Source organism: Humulus lupulus, chromosome 4 (genome assembly GCF_963169125.1).
Source record: "Humulus lupulus chromosome 4, drHumLupu1.1, whole genome shotgun sequence".
NCBI classification, from domain to species: Eukaryota; Viridiplantae; Streptophyta; class Magnoliopsida; order Rosales; family Cannabaceae; genus Humulus; species Humulus lupulus.
In genome coordinates, this window is record NC_084796.1 from 8,424,516 (window position 1) to 8,451,395 (window position 26,880).

Genomic DNA, 26,880 nt, shown 5'->3' on the forward strand with positions numbered 1-26,880 from the left:
GCACTCCTTTTATAGACTCAATTAGACCATTTAATTTAATTAAAAAATCAATAAAATAATAGCCATTTTGAAGCCCTAGGTCGAAATTATCATGGGCAATAGGCCCGTGAAATTTCCCATTTGATTATAAGCCCGTTGGACTTAAAATCAAGACCTGTATTATTTTCTATTGATTTAATTAATTAAATAATTATTTAAATCCTTTATCAAATTAATTATTTATAATTTGAACCTTGATTTAAATTTATTTATTAATTTAGATAGCAATTTATCTTAATTAATAAATCTGCCATAATTTCTCTTTTCTTCTCAAAATTACACAACTATGTGAAACTATCCAAAATTGACCTGGTCAACTTTGATAATTCTAATTGATGATTAAATCAATTAATTGAGACTATCTAGATGATTTTATCCAAGGTACAATGGGGACCATGGGCCTATGAAATCAAGCTCCAATAAGTTATCATAAATCTAACAAATAAATTTACTAACTTATTAATTCCTCGTGACTCCACTATAGACTTGGAATTGCACTCTTGAATTCATAGAACGCTCTATAACAAATATAGATACGCTATTAATTATCCATTGTTACAACCATAATTGTCACTCAATCCTCTATAGACGGTCTACAATGAGATAGGACTAAAATACCGTTTTACCCCTCATTGTATTTTATCCTTGAAACACTTAGTTCCGTGTAAATGATATTTCAGTAAACTAATTTAATTACTGAAATGAGATCTCTATCATTTAACACCTTGAACCAAACTAAAAGGAAACCATCGTTTCACTTCTTCATCAGAAGCTATAGATGTTCATATCTATGATTAACACTCCCACTCAATTATACTACCGAGTTCCCAAGATGAAAGTATGGGCTAGTCCGTAGGGTAAGCTGGTAACGAATAAGTCAAAGAACTCAAATAATACAATCAGTTAGAATACTAACCACTCAGAATTGAGATTGAATTGACCTATGGTCAACTATATGATATGACTAGAATAGATAATAACGGTATGTTTACTTATCTTATCAACTGTCAATATCGGTCCTGTCCGATGTAACAAATACATCCGATCTTATCTACTTCACTAATGTTCTGGAAAGAACATAACACTGTAATGTGTAAGTAGATCATATCGTAGATTGGCAAGTCAGTGTAAATCCGGTGCACTGACTAATCTTAGGACTAACTTATTTTGAACATATAATCATATTTATATTCCACTGTGATTACGTCACTATAAATAAGATTAGCTATATGCTCGGGATTTAATAGAAGTTTATATTAAACAAATAATCATGAAAATAAAACATGTGAGCAAAGTGATTGACCAAGTCAAAAAATAATTTCTATTCTTTTATTGATAATAAAATGCGATTACAAAGAATTTGGGTTTTAATTAGGGCATAAAACCCCAACAAGTATGACGTCGACAAGTATTTGAATGAGCTTGGGGATTTGCAGATTTCTTATCCGCCGTGTCATCTGGAGAAGTTGAAGCTGAGGGGTGATGCACTGGGATCGATGTATAATGCCAACGGGGAAGCTGTTGAAGATATTGTTGCCAATGTGGCTTCGGATTAGAAGGCATCAGGATCCGTGCCTGTTGCAGAGGGCAAGCCTGATGGTGAAAGAGGTGTCGTAGAATGAGCGAGACATTATTGTTTTGTTCAATTCTATCATGTTTTGTTTTTGAATTAACTTCTGTATATACATTCTTTGGGCTCTTTAGGCCGCCAATATGTAGTTGAATGTAATAGAGCAAATTATCAATACAAGTAGAACTTTGTTTCCTGTTGGTTGTCTTGGTGTGTGTACTGTTTGTGTGTGGTGCTGTTTAGGACTTAATCGACAGCGTGATGACAGGTGCGATTCGTACGGTTTATGCGGATCAGAAGCTTCATAGACCCTTTTGGCCATTGCGTGCGAAATACAGCGAAAGGTTATACAGATGGTGGAAGAGGATGCCCAATTAAGTGTTTGTGTGAGTGATCCGTCCCGGTGTTTTGATGAAGGGTTGGTGCTGACAGCATTGTTGTTGCAGGTGAGCACCGTGAATGGACGAAGGTTCCCTTTCTGAGGAGAATCTTTGACAACCCACAGTGGCTTTACTCAACTTAGGCTATGGAAGAGCTTATCAGAAGTGGCATCCCGTACTACATATCGTGTGAACGCTATGGGTTAGGCCATCTGAAGCTAGAGAGTGCGATGGCAGAGTACATGCGTCGTATTGAGTGGGATTAAGTATGGGCCAGAAAATAGTTGTTCATGAAAAATTGATCAATTATGAAATCAGGAGTTAATGTTGTCGTTAATGTAATATAACTTATGAATAACAACTTTTGATTTATTGCTATTTTTTAGTATACATCGCCTTCTGATTTCATGCTTAGCATCTGCCAATTTAAGTTACTGTACAAATATCTGTTTTTATTTATATTGAGAAAGGAGTTGAGCAAATATGTGTGCCCATATTTAACATCTGCCAATGTAGGCTATAGTGATAAGTGTGTTTCATTCCTGCGATGTTGCCATTATTGTGGGGTGGCAGACCTTCTTACTCGTAGTGAGTAGTTGTAGTGGTCTTGATCGGAACGGGCTCGGCCTTTGGAGACGGAAACTTTCCCATGGGATCAGAGGGGTTAATGTGATTCAGTCCGAACGTCGAGACAGATGCAAAGAGGTGAAAATTACGAGGCAGGTATCTTTCCAATGCACCCATACCGTGTAGTGTGGTGAGGGGTCGTTTGGGCTGCCGCGTATCCTGTTAGAGGCACCCATTGTGCAGGATATGGGTGCGACTGCGGGAAAAGTTCCTCCCAGCCTTGGATTGCCAAACCAGCTAGTGTATATTGGAGAGGAATCAGAAGCATGACAGCAGATGGTTCGGCTGTGATAGTCAGGGCAGATTAGACAGCAGGAGGTGCTCCTCTTATGCGGGTAAGAGGGTAGGGTTTGTAGTGCACCTCCGTTGGACGGCCAGATCAGTGTAGTCAGGGCAGATTAGACTGCAAAATGGCTGGTCGTAGCTCCTTGTGAGCTTAGTCAAGTCAGATTAGAATGCGGTACAAAATCCAGTGTAACGTGTACGCAGAGGTGGTAGGATCGTGTACGCAGATTGTGTGTAGTGGCCTTGTTGCCACGAACTGTTGAGATTCAGCCTGGTGCCGACGTGAGGGGTGTGATCCTTGCTGTGCATTATTATTGCTCTTTGTTTATTGAAGTGTAGGTGTATGTATTGAGATTAAAGACATATGGTGTATTGCTAAGGGATGTTGGCAACTTCAAGCATTAGATAATTGTTTATTTATAGCCATTGTGGTAGGTGGTTTTTGAGTACACGTGAATAATGTTACAAAGTTAGGTGAGGGTATAATTGAGAAACCCTTTTGAGTAAAAAGTTAATTGTCACGTGTCTGACTTGGTAAAATATGGTGGACAATAATGTTAAGGAATTGTATACACAAAGAAATTTAAAAGATCGTGAAAAAAGGGAAAGTTGTTGTATTACTTTTGAATTGCACAGTACAACTATTAGCAATAATATTGCTTCAAAGACATTGAATTCCAGGTACGGGGTACGATTTTCCCACTACGTACATTTTTTAGAGTGTAAGACCCTCTGCCTAGTACTTTAATGATTTGGAAAGGCCCTTCCCAATTAGGCTCTAGCTTCTTCTTGTTGCCTGTAACCTTACACAGAACCCAATCACCTTCTCGAAATGTGCGTGAGTGGACCCTTTTGTTGTAGTAGCGTTCTGCGACCTTTTAGTAATTCTCTAGTCGTAATTGAGCCATTGTACGTGCTTCTTCCAGAAGGTCCAGGTTGTGCAGCAATTGAATGTTGTTTGTCGTTGGGTCAGATGCGATCTCTGTCCGAAGTGTAGGTAGACCGACCTCTGTTGGGATGACGGCCTCTGTTCCATATACCATGGCGTAGGGAGATTCCCCCGTGGAGGATCTTTTTGTTGTCCTATAAGCCCATAATACTTTCGGTAATTCTTCTACCCACGCTCCTTTTTTGTCTTCCAAATTCTTCTTAATGTTGGCAAAGATGACTTTGTTGGAAGCCTCTGCTTGACCATTGCCTTGTGGGTAAGTGACAGAGGCGAAGCTTAGCTTGATCTTGTACGTGTCGCATAGCTCTTGTACCTTCACATTTTGGAACGGAGTTCCATTGTCCACGACTATCTCCCAGGGTATTCCAAATTGACATATAATATGCTTCCAGATGAAGGACATAATGTCTGTTTTGCTGACCGTGACGTATGCCTCTGCCACAACCCATTTTGTGAAGTAGTCAGTGGCTACAAGAGCATACCGTCTTCCACCAGCAGCCTTAGGTAGTTCACCTACTACATCCATACCCCATTTTGCAAAAGGCCAAGGTGCGACGATGGAGTGTAAGGTTTGAGCAGGTTGATGGATGGTGGGTGCAAATCGTTGGCATTTGTCGCATTTTTTGGCATAGTCCCGCGCTTCTGTCATCATGTATGGCCAGTAATACCCTGCTATAAGTGCCTTGTGTGCCAAACTCCGTCCCCCTGTGTGATTTCCACATGTCCCCTCATGTATTTCTTCTAACAATTTTTTAGCTTCTGTTGGGCGCAAACACCGTAGGTATGGGCCGTTGAAGGATTTTCGGTACAACGTCCCATGGATCATGGAATAGCGTTGTGCCCGAAGGCGCAGAAGCTTTGCATCTGTCGGATTAGGCGGGAGCTCAGAGGTGGTTAAGTATTTTATGATCGGATCTATCCAGCATTCAGGTTCTGAAGAAGTTGAATAGACTTCCATGTCTTTGCTTGATCGGCTTATAGATATGGAGGACTGGCGTGTGCAGCCTCCTGCAGAAGCTAATTTGGCAAGGGCATCGGCCTTCTGATTTTGTTCCCTAAGTACTTGTATGATTTCGAACTGGCAAAAATGCGATCGTAAGTCAGTTACCTTCTGCAGAAGGCTAGCCAGATGGGGTGCTTTGATATCGAAATTTCCAGCCACTTGCTCGATCATAAGCTGTGAGTCGCCTCTGACATTCAGACGTTGGATTCCCATTTCTCGTGCGAGTTCCAAACCATAAATGAGCGCCTCATATTCTGCTTCATTGTTTGTCGTGGATTGCTCTAAACGAATGGCTTCTTTGATTTTGAGGCCCGAGGGAGCTTCTAATACGACGCCAATACCAGCCCCCTGGGAATTGGATGCTCCGTCAGTGTACACCGTCCACACCCATTGATCTTCTGATTCTAACAATTCTGGCAGAGCGTCAGGGGCGAACGACTGAATTTCAACCAGGAAGTCGGCGAGTACCTGTCCTTTTTTAGCTTTTCGTGGCGAATACTGAATATCGTATGTTCCTAGCTCAATGGCCCATTTAGATAGCCTTCCAGAGAGGTCGGGCTTACTCAATACCTGCTTCAATGGATAGTCCGTATACACAACGATGGTGTGGCTTTCAAAATACTGTCGTAACTTCTTCTTTGCCGTAAGGAGTGCGAGTGCCAATTTTTCCATCATACTGTATCGTGTTTCAGCGTCCAAAAGCATTTTGCTGCAGTAGAACACTGGCCTCTGACGATTGGCTTCTTCTCGGAAGAGGACAGAGCTTACAGCGAATTGTGAGACAGACAAATATAAGAATAAATCTTCATTAGCAATGGGGGAGCTCAATATAGGGGGAGAGCTCAAATAAGTTTTCAATTCTTCCAATGCTTTTGTCTGCTCTGGTCCCCAGGTGGCGTTGGTAGATTTTTTTATGCATTGCAAGAAGGGTTGGCAACGGTCAGACATTCGTGATATGAATCGACTTAATGCTACGACTTTGCCCGTCAGAGCCTGTATGTCTCGGACGGTTCGGGGCTCTTTGACTTCTGAGAGGGATGCAATTTGTGTTGGATTCGCCTCGATGCCCCTCTGACTGACGACGTATCCCAAGAACTTTCCAGAGGACACCCCAAAGACACACTTCGATGGGTTTAATTTCATTTTATAAGCATCAAGGATGTCGAAACACTCAGTCAAGTCGTCTATATGTGAAGAGCTTTGTTTGGATTTGATGACCATATCGTCAATATAAACCTCTATATTTCTCCCGAGTAATGAGGAAAACAGCTTATGCATCAACCTCTGGTATGTTGCGCCTGCATTCTTTAGACCGAAGGGCATAACTTTGTAGCAATACAATCCTCCCTCTGTTATGAAAGCCGTATGAATACGATCCTCTGATTTCATGGGGATCTGATTGTATCCAGAGTAAGCGTCAAGGAAGCTCATCCTTTCATATCCTGCCGTGGCGTCTATCATCTGATCGATCTTTGGTAGGGGGTAGCTATCCTTTGGACACGCTTTGTTTAAATTTGTGTAGTCTATACATACTCTCTTTTTCCCATTCTTCTTTGGTACCACGACGGGGTTGGCAAGCCAACTGGGGTATAAGCACTCTTCGATTGCCCCTGTGCTCAGGAGTCGTTGGACCTCCTCTTGTATGACTTAATTCACCTCTGGAGCGAATCTCCTCTGCTTCTGCTTGACGGGTGGGAAGTTGTTGGAGATATTCAGGCTGTGACTCATGACAGAAGGGTCTATTCCGGGCATGTCATGTGGAGTCCAAGAAAAAGTGCTCATTCTGGTCTTGAGAAATCGTATGAGGGTCTGCCTCTCATCTCCAGAGAGCTTAGTACTTATCAGGACCGTTTTAGAGGGGTCAGCGTCGTCTAGACCCACTTGTTCTAAGGTATCTAGTGTAACTTGGAGTTTTTCTTGATCTTCTTCTAGATTGATTCCTTTTAGGCACGCTGGTAAGTCCTGCTGTAATTGCTATTTGTTAGGGGAGTTGTCATGGGAAGCAGAGCCAGAGCGATTTATTTCTTTTAAGGTAAGGAAGCACTTTTTGGCCTGCTTCTGGCAGCCTTTGATGTCGACGGTGTATCGCCCATTGAGTGATTGGCACCGCATCACCTGGTGTAGAGTTGAGACTACCCCCTGCATTCGGTGGATCCAACTTCTCCCCATGATGGCGTTGTAGCTTGTGGTGGAGTCTATAATGAGAAAATCTACTGGCAAGGCGCATTCTGCAGCTACCACGGTTAATCGAACGACGCCCTTTGGGTAGACCCTTTGGCTATTGAATCCCAAAATGGGCATGGTGGAGGGCCAGATCTGATTCTCCTATAACCCCATCTTCTGGAAGGCTTCCCAGAAGAGGATGTCGACCCTACTGCCCCCGTCGATCAGAACTCTGCCCAGTTGGCAATGGTCAACTTGCAGGGAAATGACGAGTGGATCATCATGGGGTAGGTGGACGCCCTTGAGGTCATCTTCGGTGAAGGTGATTGCAGAGGCTGGGTAGCTTCTGTCTTCTGAAGTGACGAGATTGACCACGTGGCCTAATGATTTGTATCACTTCACTCGTTCTTCCATCCTTTTATGGATTTTAGTCGTATGCTCTTGATTATCAGTGGGTTCTACGATCCCATGGATCATGGGGACTTGCTTAAGAGGCTCCAGGGTGCTGTCAGAGGCTGTGTGCACGGGGTCTGACGCCTGCGGAGCGGGGGCAGAAACTGGGTTCTGCCGCAAGGCGCCTGGTCTGCCTGTCTCCTTGATGTATTGGGTAAGCCTCCCGCTCCTCATGAGGGCTTGGATTTGATTGTTCAAATTGTGGCATTCAGCGATCATATGACCGTGATCTTTGTGGAAGAGACAGTATCTGCTTTTATCCCTTCTGTCAGATAGAGTGGTAATTTTGTAGGGCTCTCGCCAGATAGGTCTGTCTTTATTTTCTTCATAAATGACTTCTTGCGGGACGGTGTATTCGAAGGATGGGTATCGTGATGGCTGTCGATCCTGTCTTGGCCTTTTTCCTTCCTTCGTATGATCTGTTTGGTTCCGTTTTCTCTTGTCATCCCTGGCAGGTGGTGGAGGATTATTTGTTGGTGGAGCAGAGATGAGTGCAGTCTTCTTCTGTGCGCGCTCTCGGAATTCTAATACCCTGAAGACGCCCTCGGCTCGGGTCTGCACGTCTGCCATATCGTATGGTGGTGTCGTGGTGAGATTCTCATGTAAGAGTGATCCCACCTGCAGGCTTTTGACGAAGAGATTTGCTGCGGTGAGTGGGTCAACGTCGTGGATCTGATGCACAAGGTCAATGAAACGCTGTAAGTACGCTTTCGGATGTTCATTCTCCCCCTGTTCAATTCGATAGAGATCGGCCATTGTTCTGGGTGCCTCTCGGTTCGCACTGTACTGCTGTAAGAAGGTCCGTCGGAGATCACTAAAACTGTTGAGTGACCCAGGATTTAATTGTCGGAACCATAACAGAGCTGGCCCGGAGAAAGTCGTTGAAAAGACTTTACATTGTATGGCTTCGTTATTAGCTTCTAATGCCATCTTCTGTTGAAATTGAAATAGGTGGTTTAGTGGGTCTCCCTTTCCATTGAACGCATGCAGTGAAGGGATGACGAAGTCTCGAGGCTTTGGCTCATTCTGAATCCATTCCGAGAAAGGCGATTTCTCAGTGGTTCTTGACACTAGATCCAAATGTTCGGTGGCGTAGGCAGATCGCCCATCTGAGAATTTCTGCATCGTTTCCCTCATCATGTCTTCTTTCCAGCTGTCTAAGAAACAGATCGAGGGAACATGTCCTTCAGAGGGAGAATCGTGCGCGATTTGAAGTGTGGTGCGTTGAGGCCGGACTTTGGCTGCTGGCTGAGCGGGACCTGTGGGTTCTGCTTCTGCCCGCCCATGCGTGTCAGAGGTTGGGGCTTGTCGCTCTTCGGCCCCGGAGGATGGCGGGATGCCTTGGGATCCCGTTACCTGTGTTCATGTTTTGATGTGGGGAATTAACATGGTCGACTAGAACGTCAGATCTGCTAGAATCAAGATTCTCGTGGGCTTGGGTGTTGCGAGTCGTGTCAGCGAACCTGCGCAGCTCAGCAATCTCGGCTTCGAGCCTAGCTTGGGCTTCGATCAATGTCTTGATTGCTTCGTCGGACCGCTGTTGGCTCGCCTCCAGTAGACGACACATCCTTTCGATCTGGTCGCTCATGTCCGTCGGAGGGACGCTCTGTGCGACTGGGGCCGAAATTCCATTGCCCTTAGGTGGCATGATTTCTGGGTCCGTGGTGGATTTTGATTTCTTGGTTCGATGACGTGGCTAAGGCCGATATGTTTGTCGTTCCCACAAACGGCGCCAATTGTTGGTGCAACAATTTGTCTTTCTGTATCTAGAAGGAAAACCCAACGATGAATAATGACTTCCTTCTACTCCGGTGATGAAATCTGTCTTTGACACATCGGGATCACCTGCAAGAAAGACACTCCAATGCTTAAGTCAGTTCAAAATCCAATCCCTTTCTCTTCTCAAAATCTCATATTTATAGGATGAAATATACAAAGCAGTTAGTTGGTTCAAGTGAACCCTAAAAAAGGGGAAAGAGAATAACTGAATTCCCCTCCAAGAATACCGACTTTTAAAATGTTTCGCTCAGAGGTCAGAGGCGCGGATTGCCTCTGACCCACAGCTTTTGCCTTCGGATCCTCTCTTTTTCAAAACGCTCCGTTTTGAATATTTGATAAATGAGGTAAGTGTTTTCGGGCCAAACATTTTGGGCCCAACACTAGCAAAGTTCACAAATCTTACAACTTTTTTGTTGAATTTTAACAAAACTTAAACATGATACTCATGAAAACTAATGTACCGGAAACAACTCTCAAATACTAAACCTAAATATTTCACACTAGCAATGTTCAACACAAAGGTTCCCCTTGACGAAAACTAGCTCTGTTCAATACAAATATTTCACACCAGTTGAGAGCATCCACAAAAATCCATCGCTGTCGAAGAACGTTGGTGCGCCGAAAGTGCTGCAACTCCTTAGTGGAGGAATTACCTCCTACAAACCCTCACCTAAGCCACCAGTAGCTCTTCACTGAGCCTGGTGTCACGGGCTGACATTTTGACAGCGAAAATGTCCGTGCGGCATCTTGACTCCTCTAAGCCAAAGTCAGCCTTCTAACTATTCGGATAACAATGGGTATATTTTTCGCGCGACCGTGTGCCTCTGCACACTTACGTCTCTCGAACAACTCACGTCGAGTCACGCTCTCAAGCTTCCATGAGTGCATTCGTGCATCAAAGCTCTCTAGCCAGGATACTCACATTGTCCATAGGTCCTTACTACGACATGGCAAATCCCAACATCGATGCTCACCCAGACATTCACAAGCCAAGGTAGCATGTGTGCCCAAGAGCCAACACCAAGCTGACGTGCTAATGCCTCTCGTCATTCCCCATTCGATACCATCCGAGTAGTTCCCATCATGGCCCAAGGACTCTCATCTGTCCATGGTCCAATCCTCAAGGCACCATGCCTTCACGCATGTTGGCAGGCCCTCGAGACTAATTAACAGACTAGTAGCACACACTGAACCTATGTCCTTCTCAAGCATTGTGCACCCTTCAATGCTTGTATGCTAGCAAGTCCAACGAATTGCTTCTCGTGCCATCTTGTGCCAAGACTCGTGGCCATGGAGCGCCACGACGTCTTTCGGAGGTTTGGGCCACGTTCCATGCAAGGGGCATACCGGCAAGCCAAGAAAACCGTACCCATAAACCTCTAGCAGCACACTTCAATGCACTACTAGGGCGGCCCGGTAATGTCCATGAGTACTCCTACTCATGGAGACATATGAGTACCCTCATGGTCCTCATATGCCCGCCCTACTAGCCCTCCTAACTAGTAGTAGCTCACTTGACACACCTGGGTCAGGGGGTGGTGGAGAGCTGACACCAGGTGCTCCACCTACAAAGAGTCTTTTGAACTTTTTGCCTTCTACTAGGAACTTATATGATTTTTGCTTTGGAGACATATTTGGCTCTCAACTCTCCAAATCTCCAACTCTCCCAAATCTGATCGCACCATTGCGTTCATTGCCCCTTCAATATGGGAACTACCAAGTCCCATCCATTTCTGAGCAATATTGAAGATATTTACAAAAATGTCACTGTTGTACAAACTAGGCATCAACATACTCACCAACCTGCACCATCGCGTGCGCATCTGACCGAGCACCAACCTAGCTTGTAACATGCCCTCAAGGTCAGCATGTTACACTCTCCCCCACTGCAATTGTCGATGCCCTCATCGACAGACCACTGACCAATCTTCCTGCCTCGACTCCTAAGTTCACTCTATGCTTCTTCTGAATCTTAAGTCTGGACTTGTCCCTCTACCACTGTAGAATCACCCACATGGTGATGATCTCCCACATCCACTCTTGGAATCGATCAAAGACCCTATGCCATTGTCTCTATTCATATTCTCCCATGAAGTAGTGCATCTGCACTCGAATACTCCTTGCACACATGAACCCCTCCGAGTCCATCACGACGTCCCTTCAGTCAACCAAGCAGCCCTTGCAACCCTGACCCCAAAGCCAACACATCATCTGATTGTTGCTTTTCCGCCAACTATCCAATGCATACTCGTATTGACAAGGACGAAATTAAGGTGCACCCCTCAGGGTGAGGTTTACAAACCAACCGTTCCCAACGACACCTATGAAACATCCTTCCGCTGAAGGCATGTCTCTCTTCAACGCGACACTCGTGCCAACTGTAGCATTTATGCAGTGTATAGTACACCATTGCACACACACTTCGTGAAGTAGTCTCTCATACTTTTGGCCCTCTAGCTTTACTGCATACCCATAGCTTGATGCAAAATGGCCACTCCTGACCATAAGTATAACTACTCATCTGAGCTTCTACAATGTGGCCAATGAACATACATCATTCGAAACCACTACATCGCCTTCTGCCTCGTGTTCATGCTGACTCCCCAGCATCGTGCCTCAAGTTCTGTGCCCAAATCAATCCTGCCTAACTCAAACGACATGTTGCATCTTGACCAACTTGACTGCACACTACCTCACTCTTGACGTTTGAAGTTGTCCCAATACGCTATCTCCCTTCGGCATAAATTCTCTTAATCATTGGGCTTGTGTTCCATTAAACACGAAACATGTCCCATAACATGCTGCAAAACCTTCCCAATATTGGTCTTAGCCTACGCCCATGTATACTGTCTATCTGCAGTTTCACTTGGTCACCAGACCCACTTGCATCAGTCATGCATGTCTTCGTACTATACAACCCGTCGGTTATTGTGTTTCCCTCTGGATTCACAAGCCGAATGATTCATAATTAGTGGGCTCTTTGAACATAAGAATTAGTGGGCTCCCCCACTTCAACTTGGGAACAACTTCTTCTCGAGGTGTACCTCTCAAGGTATAACTCGCAAGCTAACCATTTTCTCTCGTGCGATCCATCGTTCCTGTAGCGGACAAAATCTGTCTGGTTGATAAAAAAAGAATCCAACAAGCAATCACTCAGCCCAATAAACTAGCCTAATAAGCCAATAAGGCCCAAGCCCATTTTAAATGGGCTCGCATATACAAAGTACCGTCCAAATACCCAAAACCATACCCAGACCCGAATCCGGATACACTCAGTCAGCCAAAGACCTTGAAACAGTCAAGGCTCGCACCACATCTGCCAAGAATTTCGGAAAGAAACCACTTGGAGCGAGTCAGACGAATGAGGAAGACGGAGGAATAACGGTAGAAAAAGAGAATAATAAATAAGACCCTGAGGGGTTGAGGAGAAGGCATCAGATAATCACTAGATTTTCTTTACTCTCTAATTGAAAAAAGGCTACTCTATTTCTGAGCGATCCAGTCAAGCAAGACTAGTGAGTCAGTCTAATTGGACCTGACCTAGTCGCTCGGCCTCTCCGTCATCGCCACCGTCACTCTGACCATTTTACGACTCTTCCATCCATCATTATTTCGATTATTTATATCGTAATTTTATTGCTTTCTATTATCTCTCATTACAACCCGACTGACTTGAGCGTCGGAGTCCCTTTGGCTGACACCCCACCAGTGCTCCCAATTGAACTCTCGTCTCTCTTCTCTTTGTTCTTGACAGGTTACTGGTGCCCATCTAATCAATTGTAGGAAATCACCTCTATAGTTCCATTTATCACTTTTGAAGATGATGTTGAACTAATGCCTCAATCATTCTAACTCTTCGCCCATCATCATCTCTACGTTGCCTTAGTACCTGATTCCTACTGACTTTCACCTTAGGCAAACGTTGCACTGATGTTACCTTAGTACCTGAGTCCTGATGACTTTCACCCTAGGTAACTGGATTTGTCTTTGTCTCCGAGTCTCCTTGACTTTACATTCTGAACAACTGACGATCTCCATGACAACTCATCTCGATGCCTTTGTAATGGAACATTGGTCTGCTATTTGGATGTTTGAACCGTGAAGGTCTTTCCCCCACTTCTACTGTTGGCATCCTCAACAACTTGCTTACACACAAGAACGTCTGACCGTCTCAACTCTTCACGAACACAACAAATCTAGAAGTGCATCCTGCAGGATGTGACTCTCGAGACAACTACTTCATGGAGCACCACTGTAGATTCCCTTATGTGTGCACTGTCCACATAGCTATCCAATTGATCCACCATACTAGCATCTTGCCCCTCTGGGCTTCCAAGAAGCACTATGTTTCTCTCGATGCAGTTGTAGAGTCCAAGAACTTTACTTAGCTAGTTAGATAGTAGTAGTAGTAGTAGTAGTAGTAGTAGTAATAGCTAGTAATAGTTGTAGTATGTTTATTACTGTGGATTTTGGTTCAAGCCGGGACTTAGTTGAACACTCATAGCAACACTTATAGATTTTATAAGTTTAACCTATAGTTTAAGAATATTAATTATAACATAAGGTTTGATTAATATAGCTGATTATGAAGATGATATTTATTATATTATAATATTTAGATAGACCCAATAAGATAATGACACTTGTCGTGTGCATGTTTATTAAGAAATTAAGTATTTTTGAGGAATAGTTTATTAAAAGTAATATTTGAAAACCCCAGAGTCTCCCAGCAGTTTTGAAATCGTTATAGGACTCAGTCAAAGCTATTTACTCAATTCAAATTAGGCTGAAAAAGTACAATTATGTGTATAATATTTCAGCGTATGCCGATATATCGCAGCTCTAGTGGGCGATATATCGCCACTCGGGGAATACAAAAAACACGTAACTTCGCACAAACACTTCGACGAGCCTCGGGAACATAAGCCCAGGCGATATATCGCCTACCATGGGCGATATATCGGCTCTAGGGCAAGTTTTTCAAACAATTTTGAAACCGAGCTCATTTTATTCCATAACCTCTTGATAAGTCTTAGAATCTTTTGACCGAGTCTTGAGCCTCTGCTGAACGAATATTAAAATATTTTTTAATTAAAAGTCATTATTTTTATTCAAGCTAAAAGAAGATCTCATCACAAAAGCTAACAACAAATACTTATATTTACGTTGCAAAAAAAAAGTTAATAGGATAATTTTGGTGTCAAAATTAAAAGTTAAGTATTTAATTATTAAAATTATATAAATTTAAATATTTACACAATCAATATTCTTACAAAAAAAAGTTATTACCTACTTATAGCATAAATAATAACAACACAACTTAAGCCTTAAAAAAACTCCAAATTATACAAGGGCATTATATTTGCACCATAACTAGGCACTCCTTTAATTAAAAAGAAATTATTTTTAACATTTTTTCTAAATATTTTATTGTTGAGATTCTTTAATTTCTTTTTTTTTTTGTTAATTTTAATATTTTTAATTTATCTTGTTTTTATAATTTAAAAATATATATATATATAATTTTTTAGAAAAAAAACTCTTACTTTAACAATAAAAAATTAGAAAAATGTGACATAAATTAAGAAAAATATATATTATATATTAGTTTTTAATAAAAAAATTCTTAATCAAATTTTTGGATGCAAATATAATCTGACATTTCACAATCACCTTATGAATTTTTTTCCAATGAAAGTATAATTTCATGTTACTTTTAAAATAAAATAAAAGTTTGTAATGTCATTTTGTTTTGTTTTATTTTATTTTTTTCCCAAATGAAAAAAAAAAAACCGTGTTTAGTTAATGAGTTTAGGAAGCATGCAGCCAAAGATGTTACGTCCGATATGGGGTGTGCGCTTGCAACGCATACCTCTTTCGCCTGTAAACACGCCACGTACCGCCAAGAAACTGGTGTCAACCGCCCAAACTCTTCTCTCATTTCACTCAAAAACATTAACCCTTTTTGATTAGTTTTAACACAACAGTTTTCTTATTACGATGGACGCACAAAGCCTAATAGCCTCGGCGGCCATTAACATAGGCTTGGCCATGGTGGTCCTCTCCCTCTTCTCCATTCTCAAAAAGCAACCTTCAAAGGCCCCCATATACTATGCTCGCCGTCTCTCCAACGACGAGTCGTTTCAACTGATCCACCGTGACCAGTCTCTCTCTACTCTTCGTCGTTTCCTTCCTTCCGTCTCTTGGATTCGTCGAGCCTTTCACGTTTCCGAGACTGAAATCCTCCACACCAGTGGCCTCGATGCTCTTGTCGTAATTAGGCTCTTCAAGTTCGGGTTTGTCGTTTTTATCACCCTATACGTATATAATGAGATATATATATATATATATATATATGCTAATAGAGATGTTTGATTTTCATATTATTTGATTGGGACAGTATCAAATTCTTTGTGGTGTGCTCTCTCATTGGAATAGTAGTACTTCTTCCGGTGAATTATAATGGCCAAGCTGAAACTTCTAGGATTGACCACTCAATGGATTCCTTCACCATATCAAACATCACCAGAAGTTCTAACAGGTGTTTCAGTCTAAATCTTTCTACTACGATAACAAAGTTGACACATTTTGGTCACTCTTGAGTCTACTTGGTTTAAATCAATCTTTCAAAATCATATTCTCATAGACCCAAAAACAGGGGTGCTCTGTTCTCTATGCAATACAAGGGACTTTGTTTGCTTATGTGTTAATGTATATTTTCTCTTTTCATTCCATACAGGCTTTGGATACACTTTGTATGCTTGTGGTTTATATCTCTTTATGGACTATACCTATTGCATAAGGTGAATGTCTCACCCTAGACCTTGTTTTTGGACTTTGAACTCTCGAAAATTGGTGTTATGATAAGCTTGTTTAACAGCATTCTTTCTTTCTTTTTCTCAGGAGTATAATGAGATTTCTGTCATAAGAATTCAACAACTTCGGCACATAAGGCATCGCCCTGATCAGTTCACAGTTCTAGTTAGGGAAATCCCTTTCTGTAGTGAACACAAGGCTCATGCCTGTTGTGCTGATCACTTCTTCTCCAAGCATTATCCTCATGATTACCATTCTTATCAGATTTTATATGATGGAAAAGATGTTGAAGACTTAGTGGTATGATTTGAGTAGCTCCTATAAACTGAATATTATAATGCAAACATCTGATGTTGTTCTACTTCTAGTTACATATAATTGTAGTTTTATTTCGTTTTGAATTGATGCCTCTTACTACAGATAGTATTATGTGTAGAGTCAGGCGAAATTGATTGCAAGAAAGATAGATGAACTGAAAGAGAGATCCTTGGCAAGGCAGACTAAGAGGGGAGTTTTCCTGTTGAAAGAATCTAGACGTGAGAAAGAAAAATTAGCTTTACAAGAGGAAAAGCTTGAGAATCTTCGTCTCAAGATTCACCAATTGCAGTGTGAAAATGCACTCAAACAGAAGGTAAATTTACTTATTGGTTTGCATTATTAGGCAAAGTGTAACTTGATCAGGTGTCTTATTTATGGGGTAACTAAGATATATATGTTCTATGTTCTTAGGAATTTCCTGTTGCATTCGTTACTTTCAAGTCGCGGGTTGGTGCTACGCTAGTGTCTCAATCTCAGCAGCACTCAAATCCACTTATTTGGATTAGTAGCATGGCTCCAGAACCAAGGGATGTATCGTGGCGAAATTTGACCATTCCAAGTAGACTATTGTCACTTTGCAAACTTGGAGCTGTTGTTGCAGCCTCACTCCTTACCATTTTCTTTGTTTTTCCAGTCACTGCTGTTCAAGGAATAGCCAAATTTGAAAAACTAAAGACATGGTTCCCTCCTGCTATGGCTATACAGTTTATGTGAGTACTCTTTTCTGTTGTTTTTCTCAGTTCTGAAATCCTTTCACAATCATTTTTTGAAAACAGACTCAGCATATTCAGTCTCACTCAAGCTATTTCTTACAGATGTGAATACTATGGTCTTTCCTTTCTTGTTTTTGGGAATATTTTGTTTAGTCATTTTACAAAGTAGACCTGTAATGGACCTTTCTCCTATGTTTACAACATTTGATTTGAAAACTTGGATAAGAGTTCTCCTTGAGCTCTTTCTTCTTTATGCTTTGTTTTACATTATAGATAAAGTATGGTCTTTTGTTACTATTTTGACTCTAAAATGTTCCTTGCAGACCAGGTTTAAGCTCTATTGTGACTGGTTATCTGCCGAGTGCAGTTCTTAAAGGCTTCATATACATTGTTCCCTTTGCTATGCTTGGAATGGCTAAGCTAGCTGGATCTATCTCAAAAAGCAAAGAAGAAATTAAAACCTGCAACATGGTTTTTTACTTTTTGGTGGGAAATGTATTCTTCTTGAGTTTGTTGTCTGGCTCCTTACTCGATCAAATCGGCGAATCCTTTACTCATCCGAAAAATTTCCCTACTCGACTAGCTAGTGCTGTCTCTGCTCAAGTAAGTGAGCTTCTTGCTCTAATGCACAAACACTTGTGATGAACTTGGTCATCTTAGCTTGATATTTTTATTCTCTGAATGTCACAGGCAGATTTCTTCTTGACATATATCTTAACAGATGGGTTATCCGGGTTTTCATTTGAGGTTCTTCAGCCAGGATTACTCTTATGGAATGCCATAAGATCTTGCTTCTGTCATCGCCGAAAGGAAAAGAATCCTTACCTCTATTCACTACCTTACTACAGAGTTATTCCTTTAGTATCTCTATCAATACTGATTGGAATGGTGTATGCAGTTGTGGCACCTTTGCTTCTCCCATTCCTCATCGGTTACTTCTGTTTAGGCTATGCTGTGTTCATCAACCAGGTTGATTTTCTCAACTCTTTTTGTCCATTTAACCTTATCAAGATCAATTGAGAGGAGGGTTATGACTTATGAGGCCAAATTCATTTTCAGATTGAAGATGTATATGACATTATCTACGAGACTTGTGGAAATTATTGGCCTTATATTCACCACTACATCTTAGTATCAATCATTCTCATGCAAATCACTATGATTGGTCTTTTTGGATTGAAGTCAAAGCCAGCTGCTTCCATTTCCACAATTCCATTACTCATCCTAACTTTAATGTTCAACGAGTACTGCAAGATGCGTTTTCTCCCTTCGTTCCACAATTTTCCGGTTCAGGTACACCAGATTCTATAGAACAAGAATCCCCATTGGCCAATTATATACCCTGATATGTTTTTTGCATGAGAAATGTTGCAATACTTGTATCTCTATATTTCAGCTATATACCAAGTTATGTTTTTATGCAGAAAAGTGGGACTGATTTTGCTTTGGTAGTGTCCATTCTGATGTTTTGTTTTTTGTGTTTTGAATTAATCTCAGAGTGCCATGGAAAATGATGAACTTGATATAAAGAGTAACAGGTTGGAATTAAACTGTAAGAATGCAAGCAAAGCCTATTCCCCACCTTGTTTGCAGTCTTTTAACTCAGTGACATCACTTGGCTCAAACTCAAGCTCAAGCTCCGCACAGCCATTGGTTTCAACATCATGACATTTGTACCAAAAATCCCTTCTTCTACTCTTCAAGATCTCATTGTAAAATTTTCTTTTTGTAAAATTTATTCTTTGATGAGAAGTTGGTCTGAAAAAAGTTATAATCATCAAGTAAAAAGGCATGCAATATTATTTTTTTTAAAACTATAATATCAGCTAATAATTAAGGACTTGATCACTTAGGAGGAATTGAGTACAAGGGAATAATTGATGTGATTTGAAAGGATATGTCAAGAAGCTATATAGTGATATATATATATATATGTATATATGAACTAAAATTTCGGTGCACTAACCATAAAATTCAAACTATGAATACTACTTGTACTTATTTTTTAGTCTAATAGATATATAATAACATGTATATTTTTAAGCCTATATAGCTTTGTTTATGATATAAATGTTATTTGCTACGTTAGGAGGGTTGTCAGTTGTCAAATTAAGTTGAAAAACAAATTAGGGGACTTGTCTCGCTCACTCTAATTGCTCACATGAGCTATATAGTATATATGGTCCACTTTCACTACCATCACTAGCTTGTAGTTATGCTATAATAAGCTTGATTGTGAGCCATGCATAATCGTTATCATTTTTTTATTTTGTCTCATAACAAGATTATATCGAAATTTATGTATTTGATGTCGCAATTTATTAAAATATTATTGAAAATTATAGTTTATCATTAAAAAAAATTGATTGATAGAATAGAACGAGTCTCATCACGATCAAATAAAATCATAAAATCTAAATAGGCTCGACTCTAGACATAGGTGGATTATGTTGGAACAAAATATAATATATTTTGTATGAAAAATGATATTTTTTAATACTATATAGCAAAATAATTTTGTTTTTATAATTTCTTAAAAAGTAAGTTCTCTTCTCCATAGAGTGTGGATATATGTAGATATTATGTATAAATAATATTTTATATAAAATTGTGCCTTTCCAAATAATTGTGAAGAGGGCACCAACTCTAACAATCATCTAGTCTACTCAACTACATAATTAATGGCACGTAGGCTCCAAAAGATGACAAAGGTTAGATCTAAACAAAAGCATATTTCTTCCACTAAATTCCAATCTTAAAATTTGTTACATTAAAGGAGTGAAAATTGTGACATTACCCCTTTTGTTATCTATTTTTGTTTAAATAGAAACATTACCTTTTTGTTCACTTGTCCTTTTTCTATGTACAAAACATTAGTAATTGATTTGTGTGTTTTAATTACAAGTGTTGAACATACTTGTGAGTTGAGAATTTGCCTAGAAAAATCAAGAAGCAAATATGAAATCAGGTTCACAGCTCATGAGCAGTATAATTTGACAAAAAGAGAGTTAAAACAAAGATATATATTAGATACAAAGTAGTTGGGAAAACTCAATAAATGAAGAAGAGATTAGCACTATGAGAAAAGGTTTATTGGGTCCCTTTCATGAGCTCATTCGCTGTCCTAAATTAAGTGGAAGCAACAGTTAGCCTCCTAAACAGCTTTTCTAGTGCTCAAATTTAGCCCTATATATACCACATAAGAACCTATTGAGCTCATCAAATCAACACACTCAAAGCTTCAATTGAAACTCATAGGCTTTCAAGGCTTAATTGTACTAAAAATTAGGATCCAAATGGGGATCCTCTCTCTTTTCCAAGGGGCCATTCTGGCCTTCTGGCTCTGCCTTTTAGCTGTGAGCTTCACTCATGTGTCCTCAGGTAACATTTATTATGTAACAAAATTGTCTTTTGCTAAAAAAAAATGGAATTGAATATTGTTTTTTTTTGCTAGGGTTAAAACAACATTTAGATAGTCTAGTATTTTAGACTTTGTTTTTATTGATTTCAGCTTAGTAGTAGTAGTTCATGTTAGAATAGAAATATATATGCATTGTTTAAGTTAATTACTTGAGCAATATCAATACAATTATTAATTATTATTTTTTTGTTATGTAATAACAGAGGATACAGGTCTCACAGAAGAAAAGCCATTCTTTTCACCTCACAAGCCATTTTTCAAGAAACATCACGACTACTTTCACCACCCAGTTCCCATTTACAAGCCAAAACCTCACCCCGTTCCAGTTTACATTCCAAAACCTCACCCCGTTCCAGTTTACATTCCAAAACCTCACCCCGTTCCAGTTTACATCCCTAAACCCCATCCTATTCCAATTTACAAGCCTAAACCTCATCCAGTTCCTATTCCTATTTACAAACCTAAACCTCACCCTATTCCAATTTACAAGCCTGAACCAAAGCCTGAGCCAAAGCCCGAACCAAAACCAAAGCCTGAGCCAAAGCCCGAACCAAAACCAAAGCCAGAACCTAAGCCTGAGCCAAAGCCCGAACCAAAACCAAAGCCTGAGCCAAAGCCCGAACCAAAACCAAAGCCAGAACCTAAGCCTGAGCCAAAGCCCGAACCAAAACCAAAGCCAGAGCCAAAGCCTGAACCAAAACCAGAGCCAAAACCCGAACCAAAGCCTGAGCCAAAGCCTGAACCGAAACCCAAACCATATGTTCCAATTTACAAGCCACATCCCCATCCCTTCTTTAAGAAGCCGAAGTACCATCATCCATTGGGCCCAATCTTCCATCATCCAAAGAAGCCAGGCCCTCCCCTCGCTCCCTAGTTGACCCCTAGCTTGATTATGATATGGCGCAATGTTCCTTTTCTTAGCTTGTAGTACTATTGCAAATAAAGGCTTTTAATGGTTGAAAGTGAAGTTATGACAAGTGAGCGGGTAAAGCACAAGATTGTGGTTGTTACTCATTACTTGTTAGAGTGTGTAAGGATTAGTAGTTATGCATGTGAAATTAAATTTATGGTGCTATATATATACTTGCTATTTTAGATTCATTTGTCATCAATGGCAATATGTACGGTTATGATCATTGCAAGAGAATTTCGAATTATTTATGTTCAGAATTCAGACTCTAAAAAAAAAATTGTACGGTTGCATTAATGCCTCTTTTGTCCACATGTATTTACACTTCTACACCCCATTATACTTCTCAGAAAATAAGAGCATTTCCTAAGAAAAATGAACAAAGAAAAAAAAACTATATGGGAAGGAAATTAAATTCAGTTAAATTGGGTCCATATCCTTACACTATCATGTTTGATAGAGAATGAAAATAAGAAGGGAAAACAAAAAAGAAAGGATTAAAGAAAAATAAATGTTTCATCTATAATTGTTTTGTAAAGACAAGAAGAAAAAATAAATTTATTCTAGAATCACTTTTGTACCTTATTTGAAATTCTATATGTAAAAGAAAATTAGATATTAAATACACTGTTTTTTTACAAAGAGAAATTAAATACACTTTGAAAAAAGTTTATTTAGTGGACCCACTCTTTTTTTTCCACTCTATTTCCTCTTACAAAAAAAAAAAAAAACTATACATATATGCTTTTAATGATAGCATTTTTATGTTCTCAGTTCGATACTTTCTCTTCTTTCATTGTAGGATCTCTTATTATACATACCAATTAAATACTTTTTTTCCTTTTCCAATTTTTTTTTCTTTTCCTTTTCTACCCTACCAAACAAAGTTGAGAAGTGCTACTATCAGACGTTTTCAGAGACACATGCTTACAACTTGACACGTGGTTTCGTTTTTTACTCAACCAAAAAATTGTTATTATTTAACTTAATTATATTTAAAAAAAGATTTAGCTATAATTGAAATAATTATAGAAATATGAACATGAAAAATTATGCATAAATAATTATATTTGTATTTAATTTTTTGAATCTCATTCACATGTGCATGCACATATTTATATCAATTATAGCAGTCTTTCTTTCTAACAAAAAATAGACAAGCAAGTCACTATGTAACTATAAGTAAATATCATTAGAAAAAGAAAAATAGCAAAAAAAGAAAAAAAAAATACTGAGTATATGTACTTGGAGCGAGCGTCATTTACTAAAGTATGAGCATATGAGCACTTTCATTGGAAAAGTTAAAATAGCTAATTTGTATAAAATATAGATAAGAATCCTAAAAACAACATCTATTGGTTGCTGTATACATAAATCTGCAGTGTTAGAGCACTCCTAATGGGTGCTCTACTCTATATCACAAAATACATTACCAAAATATTTTTTTTTATAATTTATCTTAAATTTTTACATTAAACCATACATCAAATTCTCTATTTTTCTCTACATCATTTAAATATTATATTTTTAAAAAATATTATATTCATTTTAAAAAATAAAATAATTAAATATAATAGTATCACACTCATATATATATATATAAAAGTTTATAAAAAAAATTAAAATATTCATAGCTTGATGAATAGTGTTTTACTACATATAGAGAAATACTATTCATTTAGCTAAAAAAAAAAAAGTTTACATCACCCATTGGAACTATTTAACAATTTTTTCTCTATATTATAAAGAGTAAGACATTTTATCTCCTCCATTGAGAGTGCTCTTAGGTCATATCTAAGGATAACTATTCATGCAGCAAAAGAATATTTTATTAATTTTTATATTGTTCTTCGAGTATATGAGTATATATATATATATATCCTAAATTGTAGTTATTGATACGAAGAATGAATTGGTGCGACTTGTTCTCTGCAAAAAAAAAAAAAAAAAATTGTTGTTATCTAGTATGTAAGGATTTTTTTTCCTTCTCTTAGTTTTCATGAAAATTAAAAAAATTACAAAATAAGAAAAAAAAAAGGCTTACTTGAAATAATATACATATATATACGCATATAAATTTAAAACACAATATAATTTTATATGGTATTATATGTAGGTAGATATTATAAATATTAAAAAATATAATATAGATAAAAGAAATAGAGAAGCTCATGGACGGTATGATGTAAAAATTAGAGGTGAAATAGATTAATTAATATTTTGGTAAGGTATTTTAAGACATAGAGTAGAGCATCCATTGGGAGTAGGGCTGACAATTTTCAATACGACACGATGACACGACTCGAAAACGACACGAAATAAATGGGTTTGGGTGACACATTTAATTTTCGTGTCATAATCGTGTCGACACGTTTAACACGTTTATTAAACGTGTCATTTTCGGGTCAACCCGCTTAACCCGAAAATGACACGCTTAAGACACGTTTAAGATTATATAAACATTTTAATTTATTTATATTATGTTAATCGTGTCAATTTCGTGTCGTGTCATTACACGTTTAATTGTGTATTAATCGTGTCAGTTTTAGATTTGTGTCAAATGACAAATTTATTAAACGTGTTATCGTGTCGACACGTGTGACCCGCTAAGATAATCGTGTCGTGTACGGGTTTGGATTTCTGACACGATTAATAATCGTGTCGTGTACGGGTTTACTCTAATCGTGTCGTGTCATAATCGTGTCGACACGATTATGACACGATAACACGAATTGCCACCCCTAATTGGGAGTGGACCATCTCCAACGTGCGACAAAAATGGTGATGCAGAACTTGTTTTGTCTCCAACCGAGCAACATTTGATTGACATATATTCAGTGGTAGCTACAGTGCAACTGCATCTTTTTTTATTATTATATTATATTTTATAATGTTTAAATATTTTTATATATATTATTATTTATGTTAATAAAGTTTAGAAATTGGTTTATTTTGTGTGGGTTAAATTGTGAATAAAAGTGTTATTAATTTTTTCTTAATTACAATTTAATTAAATTATAATTAAAGTTATGTATAATTTTTTATTTTTAGTTAGGCTTATTAGGATCCCCCTTCCCGACTATTACCACTACCAAATCGTGCCCCCTAAATTTTTTGGTCTTTTAAAAGGGAAAATTTTACACTATATGCATCATAATATAGTTAAATTTTTTAAGATGCCATCATAAAAATTCTCCCACTAATGTGCCCCCTCCCCTATTATGAACAAAAATACACTCATCAGTAAAATTTAACACTTCACACATTTTTCTCTCTCTCATCCATCATTTACAGTCATTTTCACAGCCAAATCGGTGAAGAAATTGGATTGCTTGGATCTGGAAGTTTCATTTCAAGTGAAGAAATTGTCATTCTTGGCGTTTTTTAAGAGAAAAAAATCATGGGTAAGTATCATTTCATTCTATCTACTTGTGAATATTATTATATTATTTATAATATAATGTAATATTATATTATTTTATAATAGGGATAATTGTGGCAAAAGTACCCAATGTTTGGGTTTTGTACGCGGCATAGACCCAATGTTTATTTTTAGTGGCAAAAGTACCCAAAGTCAATAAAACTGTAATTCTGTCAGTCTCCTCCGTTAGACTCCGTTAGGCAGACACGTGTCACATTTTTATTGGTCCAAATCATAATTATTTTTAAACATTGGGTACTTATGCCGTGTACAAAACCCAAACATTGGGTACTTATGTCGCAAATATCCCTAATATATTATTGAGTTGGACCAATCACGAAGTGACACGTGTTGGTCCAGTCATCACGAAACGGAATCTAACGGAGGAGGCTGACGGAATTACAGTTTTACTGATTTTGGATACTTTTGCCACTAAAAATAAACATTGGGTCTATGCCGCGTACAAAACCCAAACATTGGGTACTTTTGCCACAATTATCCCTTTATAATATAATGTTTTAGATTAAATAAATGTGACAAAGAGTGTCACATATTGTAACATATAATTAAGAGTTACATTATTTAGATATATTTGAAATATCAAAATATGTAACATATTTGGTGTTACAAATTTAATCACAAATTTGTAACTTCCAAATATTACCCATTATTGTGTAGATTTGTTGTTACACAATATTGAGATGAATTTCTTAAAGCCATATCTGAAATGGTTGTTAGAGATGTGATTTTAACTCCCATAATGTGTATGGAAGTTACAAAATCAAGTGGGAATGAATTTGGAACGTTTTGGCAAATTTGGAAAATTAGTTGCTGAAAAAACGTCTTGGGCCGCGCCAAGTGTTTTTCAAGCCGCGGCCCAAGAGGCATAAAAACATTGTGGGCCGTGACCAGTGTTTTTCAGGCCGAGGCCCAAGTGGCTGACAATATTTTCCAAACTTCAGTTTTATCCAATTTTGAACGTTTCCAACAACCAAGTAACTCCCAAATCTCTATTTTAATTCCATAAACATCCAATTAATCATTGGTAACAGCCATGGGGGTTGGTGGAATTTGAAATTCAAATGGTGTCTCAAAAACTCTATAAATAGGAGTCTAATGCTCACTTGTAAGATACACCATTTTCCATCCACAAAGCACTTGGTTGGAAAATACACCATAGAGACTTGATAATTCCAGAGAGATATTTCCTAGAGAGATCCCTTAGTACTTAGAGAATAGGGGGAAATAAGCTTTTGGACAAAGGTTTTGAACCTTGTTCAAGTTGGTGATCCACACTACTCTACACTTTGGTTGTGTGAGAGTTTATTCTTTTTATTGGTTTTATTTTCATTCTTTTGATCTTGTTGATCTTATTTACTTGTATTATTATTGTTTTGAGTTTTTAATCTTCTTCTTCTACATCTTTCTATTTACTTGTATTTTGAGCAATTGAGTTGTAATATTTCTGTAATCAATATTATCTTGTCTATCGTATTTTTTGCATAGAGTTGTATTTTTGGTTTTTCCATATTTCTATTGAGTATAAAATATCTTGTCTAACAATCAAAAGCTTATTTTCCTTTTCAATGGAAGGAGAAACCATAGAGATCTTGTCAGGATCCAACTTTGAAAATATGGTAAGTTAAGGTAATGTTCTTCTTTAGTTTTCTTAGAAGATCTAATGGTTTTCATATAGTGATAAAAATGAGAAGAAGAAAATTTTATAAATGAGGTTCATTGTTTTCTAATCTCCTTTGTTTTTTCAAATATAGTGGCTAGATTAAAAGATAATTCAACATCTTGAGTTGTTGCTATATGTGATTAATTAACATATTGTGTAAATAATCTATAAGATTATTGGGTAATATGATATCATGTTATGGAATTGTCTTATTATGTAATGTTGATAAATTTTTAGAATGACAATTTTATGAGTTTTATACGACATGCATAAATATATTGATTTTGTGAATCAATAAAAATATGAAATCATATGTGTGTGTATTTGTAATTTATGTTTATATATTTATAAA

At 38.3% G+C, this 26,880-nt stretch overlaps 4 protein-coding genes across 5 annotated transcripts; 2 read left to right on the forward strand and 2 right to left on the reverse strand.

Annotated features, from left to right (window-relative positions):
* Nucleotides 1-3,779: 3,779 nt before the first annotated feature.
* Nucleotides 3,780-6,314, reverse strand: LOC133831863 (uncharacterized). The gene has a single exon (XM_062262271.1). The coding sequence runs from the start codon at nt 6,312-6,314 to the stop codon at nt 3,780-3,782; it is 2,535 nt and encodes an 844-aa protein (XP_062118255.1).
* Nucleotides 6,315-7,409: 1,095 nt separating this feature from the next.
* LOC133831864 (uncharacterized) lies at nt 7,410-8,594 on the reverse strand. The gene has a single exon (XM_062262272.1). The coding sequence runs from the start codon at nt 8,592-8,594 to the stop codon at nt 7,410-7,412; it is 1,185 nt and encodes a 394-aa protein (XP_062118256.1).
* Nucleotides 8,595-15,095: 6,501 nt separating this feature from the next.
* Nucleotides 15,096-18,856, forward strand: LOC133828811 (CSC1-like protein At3g54510). Of its 2 annotated transcripts, none has more exons than XM_062258906.1 (10): nt 15,096-15,544; nt 15,649-15,801; nt 15,982-16,051; nt 16,152-16,364; nt 16,501-16,695; nt 16,794-17,092; nt 17,419-17,698; nt 17,786-18,064; nt 18,155-18,388; nt 18,593-18,856. In XM_062258906.1, exons 1-10 carry the CDS (start codon nt 15,249-15,251, stop codon nt 18,761-18,763), a joined length of 2,190 nt encoding a protein of 729 aa, XP_062114890.1. In that variant the 5' UTR covers nt 15,096-15,248; the 3' UTR covers nt 18,764-18,856. The 2 variants fall into 2 exon arrangements, with proteins under 2 accessions (XP_062114890.1, XP_062114891.1); XM_062258907.1 differs by having other exon boundaries at nt 15,649-15,789; nt 15,988-16,051.
* A 1,441-nt stretch (nt 18,857-20,297) lies between these two features.
* On the forward strand, nt 20,298-21,723 carry LOC133829877 (uncharacterized). Its single transcript, XM_062259706.1, has 2 exons — nt 20,298-20,476; nt 20,720-21,723. The coding sequence occupies exons 1-2, from the start codon at nt 20,392-20,394 to the stop codon at nt 21,388-21,390; spliced, it is 756 nt and encodes a 251-aa protein (XP_062115690.1). The 5' UTR covers nt 20,298-20,391; the 3' UTR covers nt 21,391-21,723.
* Nucleotides 21,724-26,880: the final 5,157 nt, after the last annotated feature.